The sequence below is a fragment of the Patiria miniata genome, unplaced genomic scaffold (assembly GCF_015706575.1).
Source record: "Patiria miniata isolate m_02_andy unplaced genomic scaffold, ASM1570657v1 HiC_scaffold_27, whole genome shotgun sequence".
Taxonomy (NCBI): Eukaryota; Metazoa; Echinodermata; class Asteroidea; order Valvatida; family Asterinidae; genus Patiria; species Patiria miniata.
The window spans coordinates 2,244,104-2,271,696 of NW_024037066.1; the positions used below are offsets into that span (position 1 = coordinate 2,244,104).

The window sequence follows — 27,593 nt, forward strand, 5'->3', positions numbered from 1 at the left end:
AGGTCAGGGAGCCAGACTAGCTGGCTAACACACGTTCACGGATGTGTGACTGATTGCAAACAAAATGTGGACTACAATGTAACAAACTTCGGGGAAATTGGGGCAGGATTTGAACAAAGTCAGTTTTTTCCAACAATGTTTTTTTCCCCCAACGATTTGTTTCAATTGGAAATTGAATAAAAAATTCCAATTTTCTTGAAAAGGACAGCACACCAGTTGCCATGATTTCACAGGATGCTTGAGACTGTTATTCCCTTTCATAATAATTTGGTAGTTATGTTTTTGATGTTTGCAAATGTTGTATATTACGGTACCTTTAAATGCTGAACTTGTTGTGCATTCTTCTGTGTGGTAAAATGTTGCAATACTCCTGTTGGGGATGTCCTGATAGTTCACTACATGTATCTGGAGTGGTAAATTCAGCACAGAAATAAAGTTTGAGTTTTAGATAAAAGTGACCTTAGATCGGTGGTTCATCAAAAAAAAGTTACTAACCTTCTTTACGAAGGCATCAGAACCATATGTGACAGTTAAGAAAGATAGAGGGTCAAACAACCAATGCGGAGGTAGGACAAGTGAAATAGATCTATGAAAAATAATACACACGTGTTTTAGATAGTCTTACAGAGATAGACACAACACACACAAAAAATTGAGAAACACTAGCTCAACAAATTATGGCAGCTGCATTTATCTACCCCATAAATTGAGTTGAATAGCAATGTTTTTGGTATTCCGGATGTGATCAGACTGATAACTCTCAGCCTGAACAGCTTTCCTTTCTTTCAAAATTTGATGCCAAAATGGGTTGTCCCCCAGCATTTCTGCAATTTATTGATTTTCGGTCTTGGAGGAGAGCTGGTCTTGTACTTGCTTCCCAATTCATCATCTGAGACCGTCACTTGCTGTTGTCCAATTACTCTTTAGAACCAACCATTCCGGGCATTTTCCCCGATTAATTTATGGCAGCCCGTGCCACATCGAGTGGCTGTTGATACCAGGATGCATTTAGTGACCCGCGAATCCTGGCAGTTTTTTTCTAACTTTACCTAGACAACTCTCCCGTGATAGAGTCAGGATTTGGGCAAGATTTATTGGGCTGGTTTTTCCTGTCTCAGATAAAACTGTCCACGAACAGCAATAAGTGAAACAGAGATGGGGGGGGGGGGATGGTGTCCTTTCAAAATAATTGAGAAAAAATTGCCATAGTGTGGCCCAAATAAAACAAGACGTCTGTGGACTGCGTCATTTGATACAAATTTAGTGTTGTATATTTGTTGAACCCCTGAATAAATTATAACGATGTCTGCAAAGTTGACCAGTATCGTCTGGAGATTTTAGCCCATTGCGGGGCAGTTATTGTGAAAGGCTAATGTATCAGTGTAACGTTGGGACTTGGGAGTGATATTTGAATGTTTTAGGATAGGGATTTGGAAAGCTTGAATTTCAAACCCAAGTATTTAAAAAAAATGAAAATGATTTTCTTGGTAGAATAAACAGCAGATCAAAAAGTTAGAAATTTGTTTAAGCATGGCAATCATTCGTGCAGGAAAAAGCACATTTCAAATTATCCGTCATGAGAACACTTAACAGATCATTATTTTACTGAATTTCTATAAATAATTGCAAAAAAACCAAAACTTTGTGAAGTTGCAGTGTCTGTTCACCCTCGATCTTTTCCTCTTGATCCTGAACAGATTTGCTTGTGGATTTCTTGAAACTTGCTCGCCAACAGTCTGAATCATCGAACCTAACCCCCTAGTAGTTCCCCTCGTACTACCCTGCTAATCCAACAGAGTCCAACGGTTACTCATATGAGTTTACTGCTCAATCCAACACAGTCCAACACAATCCAACATGCCAAGTTGTTGGGTACCTGGAGATATAAATGACTGGCATGCTCAATCCAACAGAATCCAACCGTTTCTTATTTTTTTCTCTTGCCTGCTGAATCCAACATAATGTAACACAATCCAACTGTTCACGGCATTGGTTATACCTGCTGAATCCAACAGAGTCCAACTTGGCATTATTTACCAGCACCCAACAAAATCTGACCACGAATGTTTTCGGTTGCCCGCTGAATCCAACAGAATCCAACTATGTTCCCTTTTCTGCTGAATACAACAAATTTCCACAGGAATAAATACAAAGTGTTTACTTCTCAGGATCCAACGGAAATGCAAATTAGTTGGATCCTGTGGGATCGAGCAGGGTTAGGGTTTGAACTCATGAAAGCATCATCATAAAAATTGTCTTACCGAATTGTTTCTAAACTGTAAATTCTTTTTACAATTTTTTTTCCTCCACATTTGTTTTAGATGTTATTTTTGATTTGCCACTTTCTGTTAGAAGTATTAAATATTTCCACTGTGACATGGACATTCAGCAGAAGTCCAAATTGTTGACAATACAGATTGTAATTGATTATGTATCTTCCCCGCGAGGCAGCATTGAGTCACATAAAAGACCCCTGGTCCAAATTACTCGGGGATGACATCAGTCAGAACCTGATGGATTTGATTGGATAATGTTGGCCGCCAGCATTCCCAGGGTGATGATGAATATTAAAGGTGACGGAATTGCCAGTCTGATAAAAAAAATAGTCCCACAAAAGAATTCAATAATAATATTTCCTTGTTATCAGAATATTTCCTTGTTATCTTGTTTGTTGTAACAAGCTAAAGTTAGTAAACGAATATTTTGGCCCCCATGCTCCCTGTTCTAGATTTGGAAGTTTCAAATAGGCTGCTTACCAATTTGAAAAAATCTAGAAGGATTTGAACGAAGCTGTCAAAAGCTGTTAAGGATTTTGAGAGCACTTTTCAATCTTGGTTACTGCATGTCAACTAAAAGGATGTTTGGGCAGCAGAAGTGATACTAATGCATTTTCATATACAGTCTATCTGATAATGATATCGAAAGTCAGAAATCAAAATAGCTATGTAAAAAAAAAAGATCTGCAATAACTGATGCGTGTTATCGTCTCAGCTGTGGTTCCTTTCAGAAGCCGGAGGAATTTTGCTTTAACTGTTTGCAGTTATCTGCTGCTATCTCTGGCTCTGGTCGTCAGATGCCTCGCTAGCCTGTCACTTCCCTGCGTGCAGACTCACCACTTTGGAATCTTGGTTGAGATACGACCGGCAATAAAAACTGCCAGAAGAACTGCAGGAAAAAAATAGAAAAATAAAATGAAGAGGAGGGGGAAGAAAAAAAAAATATCTTGGCATGGTTCTCATTTTTGTTGGTGGCCATTGCCAAGTCTAGACGTCATGCATCAGGGCCAACGGGTTAACAGAGCAACAGTGAAAGCGTAATGCAACACAGATCCCCGATCTGGAAGGTGTATCCGGTGGAAAACATGCAGGATAAAGTTGGGAGCAGTGTGAACATACGGGTATCCACTTTTTTGGGGGATGGGGAGGATTTGGGGTATGACACACCTGTTATTTATACACACATATTGAAATAACAGACCAGTAACAGTCCTTCAAATTGAGTCTTCAGCTGTTTTTTTTCCCCACTTACTGTTGCCATTCGTGTTTTTACATTACCTTAGCATTTACTTGTGAAGCCTCCACACAGTTCTACCATTTCCTTACTCAATGGTTTTACATACTGATGGATCTTTGGATACTATGAAGATGAAAACTTTGATGAAGACATCCATTGTGCAGATTTGCAAATTTGCACAATTTGGTGGGTTGGGTCACACATTGCTACATCTAGTGGGCTTGTGTTTGCCATGGCTTCAACCTTTTTTATAAACTTCTCAGAAAATGTGTTTGCAATTGGCAGCGAGTTTTGCTGTCATCATTTAAGAATGTATTAAGAAGTTAACAAGACATGCCAAGAACACACTCATTTTGTCATCCATTGAAAGGTTATTTGGGCTGTGCTCTTGGATTGTCAAGGTCAAAAAACAGACTTCATTGCCCGGTGTGGGCGTATACGTGGACTGTGCTGGTATACGTGTGTGCCGGTCGGGAATTCCTCAGTTTCCTTGGCAAGCCCAAAAAGAAAGTGAACGGTTTGCCGCGAATTCCAATAGGAAGTGGAAATCCTTGAGGAGTAATAAAATCGCATGGTGGGCCTGTGGTGGATGTAATGAAAAAGGAATTGGGGAATAGACAATTTGCACCCAATTTCTATCCCGAACATAGCTCAGTTAAACTTTTAATCAATGTCAGTTGTAAGACCAATTGTCTTGGTACCAGTACTTGCAAAGAAGGAGACATGATGATGATATTAGTGCGAGGTAAATTATTTAACAGCTGATTTTGCAAAACTGACATGTGTCAGTTTAAGACCAGTGAAGATTTGAAATGACAGTATCCAGGGTGCACTGTAGTTATCCATGCCTTTGTGTGGGATATTTGTTATGTTCATTTTTTCCAGTTTCTTAACCTACCCTGCTCAATCCAACAGGATCCAACTATATACTGTACCTGCTGGGCCCTGTTGGATTCAGCAGTAAACCCCTTGTATCTATTCCTGTTGAAATCTGTTGGATTCAGCAGGCAACTGAAAAATAAGGCACAGTTGGATTCTGTTGGATTGAGCAGGCCAGTTATATTGTATGGTCAACTACCCAACAACTTGGCCAGTTGGATTGTGTGGGACTGTGTTGGATTGAGCAGGAAACTCTAACTCTACTCTGTTGGATTCAGCAGGGTAGTCCTGGGGAACTACTAGGGGGTTGGTCCCTAACCCCCTAGTACCGTACAGTAGTTCCTCAGGACTACCCTGCTAAATCCAACAGAGTCCAACTGGATTTTCCTGTTCAGTCCACTGTGCCTTATTTTCAGTTGTCTGCTGAATCCAACAGAGTCCAACATGCCGTTATAATGCGGTTCAGTTGTCTGCTGAATCCAACATTTTGCATTGAGGAATATTGTACACAAGGGGTTTACTGCTCAATCCAACAGGCTCCATCGGGTATATGACATGGTTGGATCCTGTTGGATTCAGCAGGGTTGGGGTTACTAGAGTGTGATGTAGGTTGCGCATAGGCAATTCACACACCAGGACAGGGAGAAGCAAACGTGTACGTAAGACTGTTTAAAAAGTTGTGATCATTGCTTCAGTGCATACTGGCCTTCCAGTTAACTACGCTATGTACTTGTGCATGGGTGGTTTCCTAGCTGAAAAGCAGTCATCATCGCATAAAGCCAGAACAAATGGTAAAATGCAGCAGAACTCAAACTTGCCCCTCAAATCAATCCACCAGACTTTCAAACAAAGCCAGGAACATCAGCATCGACATGTCTGTCTGTCCCTCCGATCTATCTTCTTTTTTTTTGAGAGGAGGGAGAGGGGGATTGTCTGCATGGCTCATCAACTTCAAACAAAGATCCACTGACAAAGCGGCCTTGCACCAGAACAATCCAGTGCCTTGTGTCGGAGTGAATCCTTGAACTTGCAAGTGGTCCCTAGCCCCGGCAGCTGCTGTCCTCTGGGTTGATTTTTGCGCCAGACATGGTTTTGGTATTATCCCGAAATCCTTTTGGGCGAGTGGGCCTGGGATATGGGGTGCCAAAAGTGGCAATCGATGAGGCTGAACAGTTTTTGTAAAAGTGTATTGTGATGGGCACAATGTATGGTTTTAAAAATGGAATGGGTGTCTATATCTTCATTTGGTTGGTTGAATTTGCAGTGGAAATGAACCAGGGTCTCCCTGGCCCGCTGGGGATCATGTCCCAGGGACATTGTGCTCACCAACGACTTTCAATTTGTCACAGTTATTCCTGCTTGTAATTTGATAGTATAGGCCTGCTGCAAACATGTGGACATTCGTTGGTTTCTGGTATCTTGTTGTGTGCAGTGTTGAGCATAAATTTCCTTGTCAAATAAATGTACATGTAGGATTTCGGATAAGGTTGACATGCTTTTCAAGTTATCTTATGAACCAGGAAGCAGAGATGGGTACATTTTCCGGATGTGAACATGCCATGTACTGGTAGGCCAACAGTGGACATACACATATATGATGGTCAATGATGGTCCAAAATGTATGTATGGTATGGGTCCAAAAGCACATAAAACAACATTATTCATGCCTCACTGGATACTGTAAGCAAAAACGTGTTCACATTAAACCAGTGGCGAAGATTTGGTGTTTTTTTTTTGTCGTTTTGGCTGTCCATACATCTCCTGCATCCTTGCATCATCATCATGACAACTGGATGGTTGCAGTATTATAAGCCACACTAAAGATTACTAGATAACTGTTTGATTGTCAGGGGAGGTTGGTCCTAAAAAAAACCCCACCACTCCACAGTAGTGTTTGCCCGGTGAGAAAGTTCTCCCTTGTCTGATCTTTGGGACCTTGGAACAATCCCATCTGTTTGTGCTGGATAATCCAATACATTTGCGGGCAATTTCACGTGGATGATTTCCGACAACCCATATGGTTTTGGCCATTTTCACTTCCTGAGCCAGGAGGGTGGCTATGCACTGCCCGAATGGTGCCTGATGGATGCATTCCAAAATGCACCCGGAAGGGACAATGTGCTCCCAGTTTGGGGAAAGGGGGGGGGGGGGTTGAATCATTGCCCAGGTGAAAAACACGATGACATGGCAACTGAGTTGTTGGGAAACTTTCGTTTTGTTGTTTACTACCGTAGGAGTCATTAGCCCAATCGAAGTTGTTTGTGATTGCTCGGCTGAAAGCACAAATCTGACAAGTTCACCATCCGTGACAAAGTCGGTTGCTGTGTAATTGCCTGAAGCAATCCTGCCAGAGCCAGGAGTGCTCATGAATTGAATGCTCTGCAACCGTGTGCGTGACAACTAGATGAAACCAGTCAAGCTTTACAAATGTGAAGGACTAAAGCTGAACTTGGGAGGGTCAACATTATTTTACTGGGTTTTTGATGTGAAAGTGCAAAGTTACTTCGAAATTATGCACATCCCATTTGGTACCTTTACAGTGGTTACTTTTGGAGTACATGTGTATTTAGGAAGTTTCCTAGAAAAATGCCATTGGAGTCAGTGTCTAAAACTCCCCTGTGTGGAAAAAACAATGACATTACCTGTTCCGGACAATTGATGATCAAAATCTTGCTACTTATTGCAAACATCATCGAATTCATCACACTCGAGTGGCCATTCCAACTTTTTCCTTGAGAGTGAGTGTCCCTTTAACGCCCGAAGATTTCAGATGGCAAAGAAGGTATGGGCATGCCATAAGAACAAACAAGTGTTGCCACATGCAAAGTGGAAGAGTGATGCGTCGCTAACCGCTGCGGGCACGAGAGCGACCAACGGTCGGGGGCGTGACACAGGGACCCTCGCCAGCCAGAGCTGACCCCCAATCAAGAGTGCAATGCCGCCCGCTGGGAAATCCTTTTGGGGGGAACTCGGGACTCAAGGAAAACTCTCTTAAAGGTGTCCCCCCTGCTGTTTGGTCTAGAAGTCTTCTTATATGTATACATGATGAAATCAAAACACCTTTAGCTTGGTTGTGAAGTTTTGAAACTGGTTGCAATTTTGAGTTGCTGTCAGTTTTTTTTCATAGATTGGAAGCAGTAGGAGAGAATTTCATTGTGAGGAATGCATTAAATTTTGTCGAAGATTTCAGGCTCCGTTGATTTTTTTTCTCAAAATCAGGTTGCCAACAATGGTACAAGATAAAATATAGTGTATATATTTCTCCATGAGCACTGATTTCAAGTATGTACATGTATGTGAAGACCAACCTCCAGTTGAATCAAATGTTCTTTAACCCTAACCTCCCCAACTCCATCAAAATCCATCCCCCATTTTGGTGGATTTTGGGGGACTCGCATGGTCCTGCAGGCCTTGTTTGACTGAATTTTAAAGGAGTAAATGATGGACTTGGGCCTGGAGGCCTAAAGCAAAGCAGGCATTGGAAGCAGTGTGATTGTTGGATTTTGGTGGACATGGTCCAGTACTTTAAAAGACAGTATGGAGATAGGGTTGACTTATAAATTGAATTGAAATGTTGGCACATTTAAGTTTCCATTCGTAATGGCGTTCTGAGATAGCCCCTGCACGCCCTGTGGTATTCGAAAATAACTCGCTAAGGCCAAAGGTGGCCACCACTTTTGACGTGCTGGAATGTCCTGCTGCCATGTTTATCCCCTTTGTTGCGGTTCAACTGCAGTCCACTGAAACAAGAGGTCCTGGCTTTTAGTTTGTTTTGACCTCATGAGAAATGTACAGAGAGTGTTTCTCCAAAGTTGTCAAGAAAAGGGCAAACAAGATGAACAAATTGATGATCTAGTATTGTTATCCTTTGTGTTGCCAAAACGAACCCCCTAAAACCAAAATTCACCTGGTGATCCAGTTGTCTGGTATGGCCCAAAAAAACAACTACATTCATCATTTACAGTTTTTCATGTGAAAGATATATGACATTACAACATAAACACGTGTTTAAAGGAGCGTTAAAATACAGATCATCAAAGTGTTAAATTTTTATTGTACACAAAACCAGAACAAGGAAAATGCCTGTAAAATTTTTTAGGGGAAAACCAAATGCAGGTTTTACAGACGTGTGATGCTTTGATTAATTTGTTTGTGTAAAGACCGAGTCTTTCATTGATATAAAGGAATAAAAGTGAAAGCTGCGTGCGAATTGCTTTTGGAAGGGGAAAAGGAGATGTAAAATACGAGAAATGAAAGTAAAGTATGGAAGCAGGAATAGGAACAAAAATAATGCTTAAAAAAACAAGTTTGTTTGAATGATAACGGTCAATTTAAGTGGACCAGCCAATTAGAAAGCTGCGAATTAGGCCATGTGGTTTTTCTTTTACTTACTTGAAGTTGAACTCTTGTAAGGACATTGATTTCTTTTAACAGGCTATAAAGAGCTTTCCATTAAAAAAAAACAACCCAAAAATTACAAAACAATGAATATTCATGATGGGTGGACCACTCACTGGGTTAAATAAAAACATTCCACCAATGAAACGGCTCATACCGATAGGGAACTGACAAACTTTGGCAGCCATATTATATCTGCTTATTTGGTAGCACGATGATTCCTCAACACCAAAGAGCAACAATGGTGCATTGATTTTAATTAAAAAAAACAAACAAACGACCTAATCTCCGAATCAATATACAACAGAATCAATAAATTCCTCACACCTTTTTTACTATCTCATGAAAGTAATGTCATCCCCCTCCACTCTCATTTTTGATCAGTGACTATTACAAAGATTACTAGATTTATCAACTTTGCAGACCCATTGTCTTGAAAATGAAAGTAGTTTGAAGGCTTTTTTTTATGCATTGTGTCTGATTGGAAGATCCTTGAAGCACTTTGATTTTTTTTTTGGGGGGGGGGGACATTTCATTTTGGTCGTGATGCCAAGAGTTCCTCAGAACTGCAAAGACACTGTACGGATCTGAATCCAGTTCGCAGATGTGGAAGGCAGTGGAAGTACCATTGCTCCAAGTTGTTTGAATGTTATGTGGCTAATGAAAAGAATATGGGAAATTTCAGCCTACCGGTATAAAACAAAGACATGTTTCTGCTTAGAACCTTCCTGCCTGAAAATGTTGCCAAATATTGACAAGCAAGTAAATTTAATAAACTGTGGTGTTTTGGTACACTTCCTATACTGTATTTAACAGTAGCATATGAATACATTGGCTTGTGATAGCAATCTGCTGTGTGCTCATCAATCAATGCCCTTCACATTGCAATTGATTCATATTTTGTTTCCCTCGATGGCCAGGCACGCTGCCGCCGCGCGTTTTAACATATAATCATTGATTGTTCCCATTGAGCAAAGCCCATTGTTTCTGACCAATCGATTTCGGAGCTCCGGCCTGACACCAAACTGCGGAATCCTGGCATTGTTCAAACCGTGCAGAATGTGTCACCGGGCAAGGTTGGACGTTAACATCTGTTACTCGCCGCGGGGCCTATTTGGGAATGCGCGGCCAGCCAGCGCAGATGCCATGCCACTGATTCACACAGTTTGTCCAAAGTTAAGGCTGTTTACGCACCACAGAACAATAAATATCATCTCTGATCCCCAGATTGATAATGCATAATTCGTCATTCCACCAGAATTCACCTAACATGTGCATCAGATACGTGTACACTCTGAAAGTTTACAAAACATAGGTGTCTGTTATTGTACTTCGATGCCCAACTAGAATTTCAGTTGATCATGCATGGATCATCCTCATGTACTTATGCTTTTACAAGGTGTTGCAAGATATGTTTGCACAATATACAAATCAGATGTTTCATTTGAAATGTATCCACATCTTTCCTCATACTGCAATATCAAGCACAGTTTCCCCAGGCGTGTGTGGTTTTGGTATCATCTTCCTATACCATGAATTCCCAGGATTTAGTGAAGATCTATAGTAGCGAAAGTTTCATTGCAGCAAATGATTGATAACGTGTATGTACTAGTATTACATGTACATAGTATGTGTGTGCGGCAAATATTGGGCCCAGGACATGGTCTGTTGTGAGATAATTGAAACGTCTAATGTTACCTCCAAGACCTAATTCAGAATTTATTGGTTTTCAAGCGACAATTTATGTCTGACTTGTAAATTAAGCCTACCCCTGTTGAAGCCAAGGGCGTCCAATTTTGTGTTTTGGATTTTTGTCTAAATTCTGAGCTGTGAATGATGTTTTTGCATGGTTTCATGGAACTGCTGTTGCTTGATTCTGTTAGACTTAAGTAGAAGACAGGAGGAGGCTAAGGTAGGGCTCCAATTTTGAACCAGTCTTTCCTTGCAAAAGTTGCAAAATATTCCAGAGGCAGCGTGTAAAAGGTGATGACATTAAATGGCCGCATTAAAAAAGGGCATTACTATGATTGGTGGCCTCAAAGAGGTGGTCACAATATTAGGAGTATTTAATCATGTTAAAAAAAAGAGGAATAAATCTTATCAAACTCCACAAGTCCACATTCCTGCTGTATGAATCACAAAACAAACCCTGGAATGTCTTTATTTAATGCTGGCTCCAAATTCCCTCCCCCCCCCAAGCAAATGTAGTTGTACTTCGCATCTTTCTTGTGTTGTTCCCGTTCTCGCACGCAAAGGAACGGTGGATTAACTTAACAATACCCTCTCAGTGAAGCATGTCCGAGAACAGTCTGAGGAACGCGTGTGAAATGCCATTCGACACGCAAAAGAGCGGGGCGGCGTTCAGAACAGGAAGGAACCCGTGCGCACGCGTGCAAACGGTCAATGTATTTTTGGTGTCTCGCCTAAGCAGGGACCAACTGTAGACACCTCGGTGCTGTAGACAAGTGGCCAGTTGAGTCAGAGTACCACTCTGGATAGGTGACCATATTGGTCAGGTGACTATTGGTCAGGTGAGCACATTGATCACATGACCACATACTGATGTACAATGTAGGTCAGGTGGACCTCCTTATCAGTTTCGTGTGGTGCCAGATCTGCTACTCCAGATCTACTTATCACCACTCTCCATCTGTCTGGATGCCAATTCTCTGACTACAACGAGACAGCAATAAAGATGATGAGCTGAGACAAGTAAGCAAGTCAAGTCCAAATCTAGAGAGCGTGGTAGCTGAGAGAGAACCCTGTCCCCACCCGCTGAGCCATCTGTCTGTGGAGGCAGGTGGAACCGCTGGAGTTAGGTCAGGTTTAAGACATCACGTCGGCAGAGCAGGGCTTGTTAGTCCATCACTGTGTGTGTATCAGGGACTGCCTTTGAAAAAAAACAAAGGGCTCCTCAACAGTTATGAGACAGTGATGAGATACACAAAGATGCATTTGAGAGAACCTACTTTAGCCATTGAGGAAACAAAATCTGCTTTTGTTTTATCATCAAAGCTCTTGGGTGGTTGTCAGTGAAAGTTCAGTGTCTTGTTTTATCCATCTGTACAAATTATAAATGCAAATGCAGTGATAACCTTTTTTGAAATTTGCTATACAAAACACAGAAAAGTTGTGTTGTGTTTGAGTAGACCCAACTGGATGGGGCAGACTATGGCCACCAGTGTGGCATTGAATCACTTTTGAATGCATGTGACCGAAGGAAATATCACAGCGTTGATTGTAACATAAAAATATACCATTTCCTTCTAGACAATCTTGCTCAGTATTCATCTTATTTGGAAGATGTAGCAAACCTTTATCCAATGCCAAGTAAAATATCCACTTCTTGGAGTGCACCCAGCAGGCTCGGCCTGGATAATCGCAACATGCAGATGCTATTCTAGTTGAGCCATAAGGAGCCATGGGGCCACCGGTATTGCCATATATAGGCATGTGTACAAGGCTAGCTGTCCGGATCACTTGCGACTCTCTCTCCACTGGAGGGACGAGGGGGCTACAGGGCAGCACTTTCACTTTTGATGAACTCATCCACCACGGTACAAGGACTTGCTGTTTGGATCATGGCTATTGTTGAAATGCTAAATTCACGATGGGCTTTCCTGCTGGAGTTTTTAGGCGAGTTTTGGCCGAGCTGTATGCAATTGGGCGTGAAGCAATCCACATCACGGAAGATGTGCATTGCATCAGAGCTCCAGTTCTGATTTGTTTCTTTATTTTTGTTGGTCTGTGAAGGTGTGTTCGGAATACTTGGCTTCCTCAGCCAGCAGTAACATAGGTGTCTCTGGGAAGAGGAGTCAGCTGCTTCCACAAGTAATTCGGACAAAGCTTGAGTTACATGGACATTGAGATATTTTTCCGGAAGAAATGTCTTGGATGAAATGTCGGTTGTCTGTCTGGTGAATTTGTTCGAAATTGAGTTGTCCTTAACCCTTTTAACACTTGTATGAAATTGTATTACATTTACTCCTCCATAAATCAATAAAACCATAGAGTGCTACATGTAGGTGTGGTTTTATGAGTAAATGGCAGGGCCGTTGTGGACGCTTTGAGGGCTTATTGCTTAATTAATTTGCAGATAAGATATTGTTGTCAATGTATGTACACTGGTTTGCGTTGAATCATACACTAAAATGAGTTGGTTTAAAGTTGGCATTTCTCTTAGATTAAAACTTTAAATAGAAGAAAGCAGAATGGCATTTTGAGGTTTGATTTCTTTGTCTTGTTGGCAAAGCTGCACATACATTTTATGTATGTACATGTACATTTACTACAAGACTTGTTTGTGTTTCGGGGCTCTGCTACAACTGCAAACTTTGGCAATTTGCCAAACAACGGTGTCTGGCTCTTAGGGCATGTTCCTGTGTTGGTTTCTCTTTGTTTCTGCGGATGAGGATGAAAGCAGTTCACCCTCACAAGCTCAAGAAGGCATAACAGCTACACATGCATGTATTCCACCTCCAGCTGTGGACACTGTTTTCTTTAAGCCAAAGTTAACATTTTCCCAGATTTTTGGATTTTTTTCTTTTTGAGAATTGTTTGGAGTCTAAGTTCCTTGCAGTCTGCAGAAACAAAACCAGTTGTTCAAATTTGTTCAAATCAAAGATCTACAAAAAAAACCATGTTAATTCAAACACGGTATTATTTGTTCTTCCTTTTGCCGTTGAATAGGTACTTTCGATAGTGCGTGAACTGTAAAACAAACAGGGAAAACAAACAGGCTATATTGACAGTCGGATGTTCCTTCTTTTATTATAACATTATTTGACATGTTTCAAGCAAATATTTTTCTTCCTCATTGGTTGTAAGATTGCCAAACAGTCTGTGGAGTGCATTCGTGTTGCTTTTCAAAATACCACTTTGAGGATATTTGTGTCTGCGTAAGAAAAACAGGACATGATGCGAAAATGCGTTACAAGATTGGGCAGTTTGAACATGTACTTGGCTTTCAGATGTTGCAGCTAATATTTTTATGACGTTTCTAGTAAATTTAGGCAAGAAAAATTCATGGAAACACAACTAATCCTGTGCAGAAAGTAGGAGGCTATTAACACACATGTCTGTTTGCTCAAATAAATGAAAATATCACGAGAGGGTTTTTCTTCTTTTTTTTTTCTAAAAGTCTTTTGTATTGGTCTAATATTTGTCCACCGAGAAGTGTTTTGTACATTTTAAATGATGTCGTTTTCCCTGTGCAATGTTTGTCCCGCCATTCATCAGAAGTTACTCACTCTGCCGAGCCGCCCAACCAAATGCCATGGGAAAGCGTTGGCTCCCAAGGCCCATGATATGCCCCATTGCCCTCTGATTGATGTTGGACCAACCAACTACAGAACCTTTTTTTCAGAGCTGGTTACTTTTATTTTGTCTGTTTGTGTTGGTTGAAGTCCAATTTCTGAAGCTGACGTATAAAAATAAAAATTGTCTATTGTCTGTGCGTATAACGCACTTGAACAGCCGGAGAGAATAGGAACTTTTCACTGGAATGACTTTGTTGTACACGTTGGTTACTATACACAAATAGAAGGCTCGGGTTGGTTGGTTGAGGGTGAGTAACGTCTGTGAATAATGCAATCTGTGTTTGCAAGAGACAAGCTGTCTCCACTGTGGTTTTCCTGACTATTTGTAATATTAGTTAAAACACATATCATCACGTATACCTACTGGTAGATGTACTTTATTATACAACATTTGCTTTTGCTGTAATTTTCAGAAACGAAAGGATTTGGGGGGTTAGTATTTTATAGCAAATATTGTTACACTGACCTGCTTAAAGTTTGTGTTTGTAGATGCTGAAACAAACAAGACAAAATAATCATGTTCTTGTAGTCTGGTTCCCTGACCCCACTTCAGATGAAACAGAGTTTATAGACGTCAGGGAATTGTAAGGTCAGGGAACCGGTCTAGCTGGCTTGTACCCGTTCACAGATGTGCAACTGATATTGCAAACAAAATGTGGACTAACTAACTTTGGTAAAGTGGGGGGTTTGGGGCAGTATTAAAAAAAAAAACATTTTTTTTTTCCACCGATGGTTGGCCTGACTCATCATGGGGCATACTTTCTAATTGTTTTACAATATTTATGTGATCAGATTTTAGGAATTTTGGCTCTTGAAAAAAAATCTAGGCTATACCTCCGTAAGTGCCCCTTGTTCTCCAGTAACAAGCTGGCCAGCCCGCCTAAGTGGCCTACTTCAGAAATATTTAAGGGCCCTCGGGTTTACAAATACCTGTGCCCAATATTCAGGTGTTATGGCAGAATTCTGTGTTTTTTAACAGGGGGCCTGGGATGATAACAGAAAAAAACTCCTTGTAAATAATGTCGGGGAAAACAGGGGCAACTGTAAATAACGCTTGTGACTGGCAGGGATGGCTTAACCTGCTGGGCATTCCAGGCCGACTTGTGCCACCACATGGGCGTCAGAGCTTAGATTAATGGTGTTTATTTTAATATCTCGGAATATGTGATGGTATGTAATTGGAAGGGGGGATCCAACTGGATCTCCGAGGAGGAGAGATTCTTTGATTATAAACATGTATTGCAATCTGGGTGACAAGTGTGCTGATTGTGGAAACTAGAACTCACTCATTTTTTTTTCATTACACGTTGCGCGCTACACATGTGCGCCGGACCATGGTTGGAACTTGTGTTTGCTGCCTTTATGAGGATTGAAAATGTGAAACGTCTTTTATCAGAATTCTTTCAAATCATTATTTTAGTGAAAAACTATACTTCTCCCCACGAAAGCTTTATTTCTGCAATCTGATTTTAATAAGAAATGGATACCTTGACAAGACTACAAGAAGCCCACAATTGCCTTGTTTGATACTTGCAGAAGATTGCACAATTGGAAAGTGGACACCATGTAACTTACGAAAACTGTCACCATTATAAAAATACTTATTTTTTTTCAATGCTGGTTTCCAGTTAAAAAGGATTTTTCTCCCAACAATTTAAGAGAAAACTAACAGCATGCAGCATTCATCTTGCTTCAGATGACTAATGTCCCACTTTTGGTTGCCAGTATTGTGTCCGCCTTACACATATTTATAACTTCCGTTACACGCGAATGTTTTTGTGAGCAGAGTGGGTCAGCCAAAATTGTAAGAGAAATGTTCAAAGAATTTGTATTACCAAAGTGATCAGGGAGCTGCCTTTTGTAGAGGTGAAATGGGAACAAGTAGGGTTGTGCTGGTAAAGCAAAATTGACAGGGTGTGAAGACCTCAAATTTGGTGTTGCCAGGTCAAAGGTTACACGATGGTGTCAGGGGAACGGCAACCAGTGGGATTCATCCCTGAGAGCTCCTCACGTTCAAACCTGCCAAAATCATGCTCGGCAAGTATTTGTACAGGGGCTCCGTCGACGACGGGCATTGTACAGTCACACTCCGCTGAATACTTCCCCCTCATGGGGGAATTAAGAACTTCCGTAAACTAAAACCCTGCTCGCACCGTACCACTTTGGTTGGTGGTATTCCTCGTTGCAACCCCCCCCCCCCCAACCACCACTACCACTGTTACTCAGGGTAATCCTTGTCCAAAGACCACCGCAACGCCTGCAGTTGTTGTTGCAAGACCCCGGGTCAGCACTGGGCAAATACACGTGCCAGGGAAGGGTTTCGGATCTGGGGTCTGCGGGCCCCATTGAGCACCTACTGTTCGCCCATTGAGTTCCTTCTGTGTGCCCGTTTGAATTCCTGCCTGTGCCCGTCGGTCGCCAGCTTTTTTCAAATGCATTGGGTTGGGTAATGGGATTAATTTTCCTGATTTTGGAGTTTGACCCCATACTGGTTTTATTTTTTATGTTTTTTTTTTACTTAGAAATCTGAGGTTTAGAAAAAGCTTTTGGTTGGCCATTGTGGTACAGAAGAGTAGGACCTGTTCCGGGGTTGAACGGCTCACTTGAAAAAAAAGTGGAATTGTCGGAATCATGCCATGCAAAGTGTAATTGTTGCCATAGAAAATGGTTAAACAGAGTGAGAGATTTAAACAATGGCCGTTCAGACCAAAAAAGTTACCTTTTTTCATTCAGGTGGTTTGACTTGTCCCAAAAATGCTGCCACCCCCCTAAATAAAAGTCACGACAGATACAAAGTTGATTGGTAAATGTTCAACTGGTTGCGTAAAGTCATGTTGTTAGCATGTTGTCCACTTCAACGCTGGATTAAAAAAAAAAAAACCCTGATAAGACTAACATCCCGATGTAAACATACTTGTAACATCCCCTCCAAAAAAAAGCAGAAGACTCTGCTAAAACTTTATTGCATTCTGAGCACATACAAAAACCCATTGACACAATTCCTGCCCTAAAGTTTTGAGGACTAATCATTTATATTCTTCCTTATCAGTAGCTATCTCCTCCGTCTGCTTGGGTAAAAAGTCCAAACGGCAGCCCCAAATGGGCAGATAATCCCCCCCCCCCTAAAAACACCCATTATGCATGCAGCACGTGCCTAGCGCGGGAGGGTAAAGGCCCGCCCAGTGCCAAACATGTTGCAATCAATAAAGAGCGGGAGAGTTGGGCTTTGTCCTGAGAGTCTTCACCTAATTTAACGTGGGGATAAAGTCTCTAACCCCCCTCCCCCCCCCCAACTACCAAATCCTCTCCCCTGGTATTGATCAGATACCCAAACAGAGAGCCCTGATCGATCACAGATCTTGTCTGCATGCCGTGCACGGGCCTTTGGAACAGCCAGAAACAATAGGTCCTCGGTTACTAATGTGTGTTCGCTACATGGCTTTTATTGATCGCTTTGGTAGTGCTGTTACTTTTTTTTTCAAAGGTAGGGGGCTGGAATTTGTTGACAATTACAGAAACAATGACTGCAGGAGAAGCAGCTGCCGTTGCAATGTTCCTTAAATCGCTTTTAAAAATGAAGACTGATGAAACATTTAATACATTTTCATGGAATGCGTCAGCTATAAGTTACTCCATCCAGAAGTGTGAGCATTGGACAAGGGTTCGAATGCGGCGGCAGTGAAAAAATAAAATGAAGAATTCTGATAAAAAAATTTTACACGCAGCAAAGCTACATGTACCGGTAGATTTGTTCTTCGGTAAAGTAATTTTCTTTTCTGTAATAACACTTTTTTCTTGATTTCAAGGAAAATGAAAATGACAATCTTAACTACTACTTTTCTCAAAAAAAAACACCCCAAAAACTAGTGAAGGACTTCTCTTTCCTTTCGTCTAACAAAAATGGTGGATCTTGACACTGCAGACTGAGTCATCTAAGCTGATATTGGAAACACTATTGAAAACTTTTTATTGTGGAAAGTGATGAGCAACTAGCGTCAGACTGTCATTGTATAGTTGTAGTCTTTTGTAAAGCTATTTTTGTATTGCTTATATCCGTATGGTGCAAAAATTTTGAGGAATGAATTTGGGAAAAAAAAAAAAAATCATTGTTGTGATTAATAAAAGAACGCTACCCAATTTAGGGTCGTGTTGGGTGCATCTAAATGTAGCTCGTTTCATTCACAAGTCGTAAATATTTTGTATCTGTCAAAAAATGATGAACGACAAAGAGCTGTCGTTATGAAAAGAGTATTCAAGAAAAAGTTGAAGGGGCCAGGGCATTCCCCCTCCTATCCTCAGAGAACCTTTCAGTGCGGCCAATTTCCCACGCCTAGCGTGGTACCTGGGGCAAGATAGTCTGTATGGTTCTAGCGTGCGCTCGGTATTATGAATGAAAACACAGGTATACATGTAGACGTACATTGTATAGTTGTACGAGGAAGGGATTTGTACTTTGTGTGTACCAGTGGGGCCGCCTAATGTCTAGCGTGCACTCGGCGTGCAAAGAAAAACCAGCCACAATGACGCAGGTAAAGTTCGGGACAGCCAAATGAAAAAAAAAAAAAAAAAGAGCGGGAGCTTTTTTTTGTCATTGAGAATAAAGAGCGTAGGAAACACCTGAGTATGGAGTGTGTAGTCGGTCATGTTATTCAACAGCGCTGATGCGTAGGCTCTATTGCATGCTGGGAGGCTTTTGATTGGTGGAGAGGTGTTACTGCGCCACGCTCAGGCAGGTGTGCTCTCCTGCTGTCCTCGGTTGGAGTTCTTTTCCTCGATTGTCCCGAATATTTTCCTTAGCTCGCTTGATGAGGTTTGAATTATGTCGAATTTTGCCCTGTTTTTAATGTACATTTTGTACAGCCCCGTGCAATTTTTTAAAGGAAATTTCACCAAAGTTCATCAAAAGCTTGATGAATATTAATCATACCCCAACCAAATATTCCCATTTTCCATGGAATAGGTAACGTCATTCATTTATAGACGGGTTTTGTTGGGTTTTGTGTGTGTGTGTGAGCAGCGTTCATTCAGTCCGCCCTAAATTGGCTTTCGTTTTTGACTTGTGGGGAAACTGGAACATGAAACTGAAATGTGAATCAAATTCTCTGAAAAAGTAGTTGGATGTTCAGATAAATGTAAAAATAGATTGTTAATTCTGTGAATAGTGTACGTCCAGTATATTTCATGACAACAAGTATTTTTCTAGACTTTTTGATGATTTTTAATGGGACCCTTCTTGTTCAAAGTACTTGTTCAGTTTCAACACAACCTTCATTTGAAACGGGGTTTGTCTTAAAATCAGTTCCCATTGGCACAGTTTTCAACTTGAAATATTTACACGATCAAGTTCTGGCGCAATAAAAAGCTGAAAAATGTTATCAACAAACCTGCCCACAGAAATGCCTGGAATTTTGAATTATGCCCATCTTTCTCTCATGCACATAAAAAAAGAGCAAATTGTAAACATCAAACCACATAAATCAGACCGTCTGGACTGAAAGTGTGCCACATTCTTCCGAGTTAAACTAATTCTTGCGTTCCGGCTAACCTCCATGTTATAAACCAGTGCTTTTTTCCTTGATTTCCGTAAAGTTTTTTTCTGGAGCTGTTTCATTTTTGTGTGTGGTGTCTACATTGCCAATCCCCATCAATTTACAGCTCAGAGTTTGATTTCAAAGGGAACCAGCCAGGCCCCGAATTTGACCCCGGGGTAAGGGTCTGTTCTTTCATAACAGCCAGGATTTAGTGTAACTCAAGACTGCCATATCTATGGGGCCACTGGATAGGTGGTCAGGTCCCCCTATGCACTGGCTAAGGGACTATTTGGAGAAAATAATTGAAAGGTTCAAATATATTAGCACTTTTTGAAGTTGTTTAACTAGGTGGCATTTTTTGGGACATTTTGTAAGGGTCAGAAAATTCATAATAGATGTAAATTTCAGTGTTTATTAACCCATTAGCACTTGTACTACATTGTATTACCATGGAGGAATCACTGAAGAATCAATAAAACCATAGAGTGTTTAGGTGGTTTGCTAACAATCGTAGTAAAGTGTCTTGCCTAAGAACAGTGAGTAAAGGGTTAATGCTTCTTGCAGTGCCAGATAAGATACTGTGCCTAAAAATAGTAACATCATCACACATTATTCGTACATAACCCCCCCCCCACAAAAAAAAAAGTAGTTGAAAATCAGGCTCATAAATCGTGCATTTATTGCTTTGATTTTGGCATCTAGCTCATGATGTACAATTGTAAAATTGTAATATGAATCACCAAGGAAAAGTTATCTAAAGGTTGGAGTGCAGAGACAACTAGTGAACACCGTGATTTTTTTGTGGTGTAGTTTGGGTTTAACTGGGACGCTGCAAAACATCTGTACCAAGAAAGTGGACTGAGTCTTAGCAGACAGAGACAACCAAGCCCCAGACAGAAGGCCCGACAATAACAGCCAAAAGTCCAGTGTGGACAATTCATTGTTAAGCTATCAATTTTGCCTCAGTTGTTTACCATTTTTCATCTGTGGCCGGTCATTTATCATGTGCGTGTATGCTGTGTTAATAATACATACTTCACAATGTCCATTGTTTATATATGATTGTAGTTGTGCGATCCCCCCCCCCCCCAAAAAAAAAAAACACCCAAGAAATTCAGTTCTGCAACTGATATTTATTTTCGCACTCTGAATGTAACTCGCTTTTCTCTGTGTTTGTTCATTCAACCCTGAGTGTATTATGCAAGCCCTCACGCATGCATGCCTGATAAACCTCATACAGGAACTACATTTCTATTTCCTACCCCCCCCCCCCCTTTTCTAAAGTAAAAAAAGTTTATCCATAGGTTTACATGGGCTCAGTGTCAGGGAGTAAACAAGCTCATTTAGTATGCGCACCTGTCCCTTCAGCTCGCGACCCCTTTCCATTCATTGGCCGGCCCAGCTTCATGCATTATTCAGTAGGCAGTGGAGGGGGATGGTGCCCTGCATGTGTTGTATGTTGGTGAGCGGATTAGGGTCCATGGTTCAGGGTTTTTGTTTGCCTGTTGTGTACCTGTTTATAGCTCCATGGTAGGACCATAGGATGGTTTGGATGGACCACCACTGCTGATTGTGTGTTTGACAGTTGTAAAACAAGAGTGATTCCACCTGTAAAGGCACTGTCCATGTAACTGGGCTAACAGTGAATACAGTACATGATATAGTTGGGGATGAATGAATCCACTAATCTAAACTATGCTAACACCTAAACTTTGATTTGTGTTTTCAAAATACTTGTACATGGTCATTGTATAGATAGGCATACTTGTTGGTTTGAACCCTGTTTAGTACTAATTCATAGGCCAAGAACCAGTATTATTTAAGGAGAAGCTAAAAAAAGTGAATAAATTAGGAAGTAGAAAGTTCAAGCATAGAGCAAGGAAGCATCAAACTTGATGATTACTTTCTTTTTTAAAGTTAATTCATATGTTTGTATTTTACTGAAATTATTATCAGACATGTAGTTGAATTAGTGGTAGTAGATCCTTAACCTGGAATCCAGTCATCTGGCCACTTTAAGAATACAGTTTCTTGTTAAACCCTATGCTTTACCGAGCTCGTTAGCAAATCTAATTTTCTACTGTGAACGGAATTTATTCTGAATGAAAAGCCCGATGAAGATTAATTAGATGCCTCTTGGTAATTTTTTATTATTTGTTGCCACATAATGAACATGGTGGAGCGAACCCTGATGGCGAACATGGTGCTTGTGTGCTAGGGCAAGACACTTTACTACAATTGCCTCTCTCCACCCAGGAGTATAAATGGGTACCTGTGAGGGTAGAGACCAGAATGTGCTGATCTCGAGCTGCTGCAAAAAATGGACTCGTAGCCTGATGAGCAGGGGTAATAATTGCGCAGTGCTTTGAGGCCCTTTCCTGTGGTATAAAGCTCTATATAAGCACCCGCATTATTATAATAATACAGACACACACATTTTGCAGGGTTACATCCTGGTAACGATGCCATCATTTGATAATAATGACTAATGAGGAACCAGCTTTATAAATCATCTGACCTAATTTGAAAAACTCTCTTAAAATATGACAGATTGCCAACCAGTAATTCCTCCTGTTGAGCTTTTTTTCCCCCCGAGGCCCAATGCGTGGGAATAATTGAATCCTCACCCTCCCATGTATGAATTCTAATTCCTCTGTCTCGCCAGGCAACAATACACCCTCATTATCCCGGACGAAACCCTACAAGTCCTGAGCTTGTTGAACCGGCGAATACCGCGATAATAAGCCTCAACGAAAAAAGAAAGAAAAGAAGCTGGCCACAATGAAGAGATTAGGAATAACCCTTCTGTCTGCGGTGTATTAAAAACCCCAGGCACTCTTTACCATGGGACGTTGAGCTAGATTCGCGTGGGTCTTACGGCGAGATCTCTCTGCTTTGTGGTGCGGATTTGCTTTGGAGTGTTTCATGGCTGTTAGCTCTTAATATCATGGGTTCTTTATTTTTTGGGTTCCCAACTGTTGGATCCTGTTAAAGAAATACCCCTGATGGGTTGTTGGTTGTCTGCTTTGTCTGCACCTACGCTTTGTTATTTTACGTAAGATTAAGCACTAGTCCGGGTTGAGATATTTGACCTTCTGTTTCACAGTGTGAAATATTTGCGGTGTTATTCATTCGGTTCATTCGGTTCACGATGATAATTTTGTTTTGCTCTTGCAAACCATCAATCACTTGACAATGTTGAATAATCTCAATATTACTCATCCTATTAGGTTACAATGATGATTTAACAAAGCGAGTTGTCTGTGCAGACAGATGAAGGACTGTGTGAGAATAACAGTTGAAAAGTGTTGGGTCCTTTTGACACTTTCAGTTTTGTTCCTTTGCTTTTCCCTAATGTGTTCGTTCCCCAAACAAGCCACAGTTACCTGACAATTTTTGGTTGTACAAATAAAGTGGAAGTTGTCCAATTTCTACAATGTCCGTCACATGATCACAACTCAGCTTGTAAATTGAGTTCATCACATTTTTTTTGGTGGGGGGGGGGATCTGTGCAAGGGTTTGTTCCTAGGAAGAGGGGAACAGTAAATAAGTGGGGAATTTGAGGGAAAACTTGGAAATGGTTGTGTGAAAAAAAAATCAAAGATGAAATTTCTTTTCTGAAGTGATATCGAAGATTCTTTGTCAAAAACTGCCCAGTGCCTCAACTGAATTAAACTGTTGAAACACTGATTAAAGGAAATTGCATTCCAAGTCAAACTACAGATGGGGACAGTAGAATTATTATTGGGCACATCCCCAATCAATTCAGATGCTTGAGGGTGATGGCTGTCCCTGTATACATGGTGTCCAGTTAAAATACCTAGTCAGCTCCCCAAGTTCCTTATAGTTGTGGCACATGTCTTGATGGTATGGGCTCCTTGCACAAGTACCCCCTCAACGGTAAGGAGAGGGAGAGTTTGGAGAGACCACAGGGAGAGACATTCGATGCCGGCGACGCCTGTATTCTCACACGAAGACACTACGTGGCTTTGTGCACATCGGTCGTGCGTACTCTGTGCTATACTCACGTGAACAAGTATGTTTGCGCTCTCCAAAGTGGGAAAAAAGTGCCCTGTTGTTGCCGCTCAGATCCCGTACAACCTCCACCAAAAAGGACCGAATACTGAGAAATCCTCAGGTCTGACCAATGTTTACTTTTTATTCCTAGATGTCCCGACACTCACTTCGGCGCTAGCTGCGAGTATGACAACCCTTGCCGCCACAATCGTTGCCTGAACGGAGGCACCTGCCAAATAGTGGAGCCTACAGATGGCGATTCCCAGCCCACTTTCTCCTGCCTGTGCGACGTGGGCTGGACCAACTCCCTGTGTGAGCTGGAGTTGCCCAACGTCTGCAGGGACGAGCAGCCCTGCCAGAACGGCGGCCGCTGCAACCTGCGGGGCTCGGTGGACGACTACACCTGCGCATGCAGTGAGGGCTTTACAGGTGTGTGTTTTAAGTTCTCCCTGCAATGCCTAAATATCTCAGGCTGTGTTCGCAAAACGGTATTTTGTGGCTCTGGCCATGGTTTTTCATAGCCGTGACCGTAACTATAACCATGTGCCTGTAGTGAGGGCTTTACAGGAGGGTTCTTAAGCAGGCCCCACACTGTCCAGACATCTCAGGCTGTGCCTAGATATGGCTACGTTTATGCCATTTGTGCACTATGGTGAATGGCTGTAGCCGTTGAAAACAATTCCCACTTAAGCCACAGCCTCACTCAGATACAGAGTCAGTGAACAGCCAGCACCTTTGATCTGCTATCAACTGAATTCAGTGTTATATTTTCACATGTACAGTACAAATTCAATGCCACTCCCCAGCCTGCCTTTGTGGCGTAGGTGAAATCAAGTCCTCCCCTGTGATTAACACTGTTAAAATCTTTTGATGGTGTTAAGGCGAAATGAAACACTGTTTTCAACGTTTCTTCCCGCTTGTAGGAAGAAACTGTACCATGACTGACCACTGCGTGGGGAACCCTTGCAAGAACGGGGCCACCTGCAACTCACACGCCACAGGCTACAACTGCAGCTGCACCATCTACTACCGGGGCACGCACTGCGACATCGACATCAACGAGTGCACGGCCGAGGTGACGGCCTGCCACAACGGCGGCACCTGCGGGAATCTAGTTGGCTCTTTCATCTGTACCTGCTCGCAGGGCTACACGGGTCGGCGCTGCGAGTCCATCTATACCCCATGCCGGCCCAACCCCTGCCGGAACGGGGGCGAGTGCAACCCATTGGGCATGTACTCCCATGAGTGCATCTGTCCTGCAGGTAAGTTTATAATCTTCTATACTGTGCATGTGTGTAGTGAAAGTACATGTAAAATGGAGAAGAGTGATCCTTGAATTCCGTTGCCGCTGTATGCAGAACACTCCGAACAATACTTGAAACGACAGAAACATGACATTGCGTGAAAAAAAGAGATGTAATACCGTTGTGTATATTTTAGTTGTTTATTTATTTTCGGTATACATTTTGAACAGGTATTTTTCCATTTCCTTGCCATTAAAGATGATTTGAGTTGAGATCATTTTAGTTAGTCAGACCGTCTTCACATTTTTGGATAATCCTGATTTGGTTGTGCTTTGCTTTTGGAAGGTTACACTGGGACTCAGTGCGAAACCAACATTGACGATTGCATCATGCATCAGTGCACGAATGGCGGATTATGCATCGATGGTATTGACTCCTACACCTGCAGTTGCGCCCCGGAATACACAGGTAAGCCCTGCCCCCCACCAACCAACCCCTTGATCTACAAGCTTTTAAATCCCTGAAGAACACGATCAGTGAGAAGACAACAATAACTTGAGCCTCTGGTTATAACTTAAGCTTCCTCTCAATAGTTTGTAGTTAACCTGTTGACACCGGAGGACATGTAAACGCATTTGCAAGGGCGGGTGACGGATTAAATCGTCAAGCTTTCCCCTCGTCTCTGGTGGTAGACGTGTATACATGTCAGTGGTTTTTGTACCCACCTTGTGTTGAACTTGGTCTCGGCTGCTTTACATGGCCTGTCATGGTTACAAATATCGCTCCGTGGCAGGGCCTTGGAATGTTGCAAAACATGCAGTTTGGGTGAGAAGTATGGTACAAATATTGAACAAATGACTCTCCAGAGTCAGTATCTGTGGTGTTTGGCTTCATTTTAAACTTGGCCCGACATAGTTTGAAAAATGGTGTTTTTCGGCCAAAAGTAATCCCGCCCTGTTTACATGTACCGTACGTCTACTCAGTCTAGATTGACCCCACCTGGTCCGATTTGGTTGTTTCTTCTCCCACACAGGCGAGCTTTGCACAGACGACGTGGACGAGTGCACGCTGCAGCCAAACCTGTGCAGGAATGGCGCCACCTGCCGCAACAACGCCCCAGGCTACCGGTGCACGTGCGTCTACGGCTTTGAGGGGGATCACTGCGAGCACGATGTGGACGCCTGTGAAACGAATCTTTGCGAAAATGGCGCCACATGTGAGGATGCCGTGGCCAGCTTCAGGTGCATCTGTGCTGCTGGCTACACTGGTAAGACCACTGGAGTTCTCTCTTCGTCAAAAAAAAAAACAGATCAGGAAAACATTCTGTCATTTTAGCAGCATTGTAAAGAGAAGTGGGAGGGGAGCATGAGCTTCTTCTTTTCAGAAGCGATCAGCAAAATGTGGTTATAAAAGTTATTTTAAATGTATACAGTATACAACTTACGTAAGGCTTTGTTGATGAAGTTTTAAAAGCTTTGGTGAAAGAGTTTTCATGAGGTTCATATTGCTATCTAAACCTAGTCATTTGAAACCTTAGACAGCATGCCTCCAAAAATGTGGCTTAACATCTTTTTTTATAGAACTAAGAAAGGTTTCTGGTAAAAGTGCATTGGTCATTAGGGTTAAAGAAGTTCTGATTGTAACCCTTCAGGATTGTATTGTCATCTTGAGGATGCCTGCATCAGCAGCCCCTGTGCTGCCTCATCCACCTGTGACACCAACCCTGGCACCGGTGACGCTGTCTGTCACTGTCCCGGCGGTCTTACAGGGAGCGACTGCTCAATTGATATCGACGAGTGCGAGTATGGTGAGTCAATATAGTTGTGTTTGTAACACTTCGCAGGTGGCCTATTGGAACTAGGTGAAACCTCACATTGGCTTTCCAAAGTAGAACCTCACAGCGATTACATGGAAACCTCGCACTGAACTAAGCTTCATAGTGACTATTTGGAATCATCACCGTTATCTCATTGAGGAACCTCACAGATGACATTTATATAACGGTAACCCGAGCTCACATCTGACCACATTGGAATCTTGAAGTGAACATTTGGGAACCACACACAGTGAACATTTAGGAACCTCAGGGTGACCATTTAGGAACCTCAGGGTGACCATTTAGGAACCACATTGACCATTAAGGAACCTCATAGTGACCATTTGGGAACCCCACATTGACCATTAAGGAACCTCACAGTAACCATTTGGTAACCTCGCAGTGACTAATTGGAAACCCAACAGTGACCATTTTGGTACCCCACAGTGACCATTTTTGAACCTCACAGTGACCATTTTGTGAGCCTAAAAGTAACCTCGCCTTAACCTCAAAGTCACATACCTTTGACTAAAGTACTTAACATATTTCAAAATCACCACAGCAAAAGCCGTCTCTCCAGAGGAGCGGTTTGAATGCGCTTCCTCCCCTAAAAAAAGTATGTACTGAGGGTTCTAAACTAAGGAATTTTTTTTGTTTTCTCCACAGATCCCTGCGAAAGTGGACATGGCAGTGAGTGCGTCAATACCGTGGGAGCTTTTTACTGCAACTGCGCACCCGGTTACAGCGGGTTGCGCTGTGAGGTGGACATCGACGAGTGTGCATCCACTCCTTGCGTCAATGGGGGCACCTGCCTCAACCTGGCCGGGATGTTCAATTGCGTCTGTGTCAGAGGTAAGAAACTGGGGCAGAGACGAGC

General features: G+C 42.0%; 1 protein-coding gene across 2 annotated transcripts in view; it reads left to right on the forward strand.

Moving 5' to 3' along the window:
• LOC119734333 (neurogenic locus notch homolog protein 1-like) overlaps window positions 1–27,593 on the forward strand; it is a 63,761-nt gene that overhangs the window by 11,739 nt on the left and 24,429 nt on the right. Inside the window, exons 1-7 of one of the 2 annotated variants that reach the window (XM_038207777.1) lie at window positions 22,465–22,694; window positions 23,808–24,085; window positions 24,580–24,918; window positions 25,246–25,368; window positions 25,934–26,167; window positions 26,552–26,707; window positions 27,383–27,568. In XM_038207777.1, the coding sequence (XP_038063705.1) occupies window positions 22,645–22,694; window positions 23,808–24,085; window positions 24,580–24,918; window positions 25,246–25,368; window positions 25,934–26,167; window positions 26,552–26,707; window positions 27,383–27,568 (1,366 nt within the window). In that variant the 5' untranslated portion in view covers window positions 22,465–22,644. Of the gene's footprint in view, window positions 1–22,464; window positions 22,695–23,807; window positions 24,086–24,579; window positions 24,919–25,245; window positions 25,369–25,933; window positions 26,168–26,551; window positions 26,708–27,382; window positions 27,569–27,593 lie in introns of those variants that run through there. The other variant, XM_038207776.1, reaches the window with a different exon arrangement.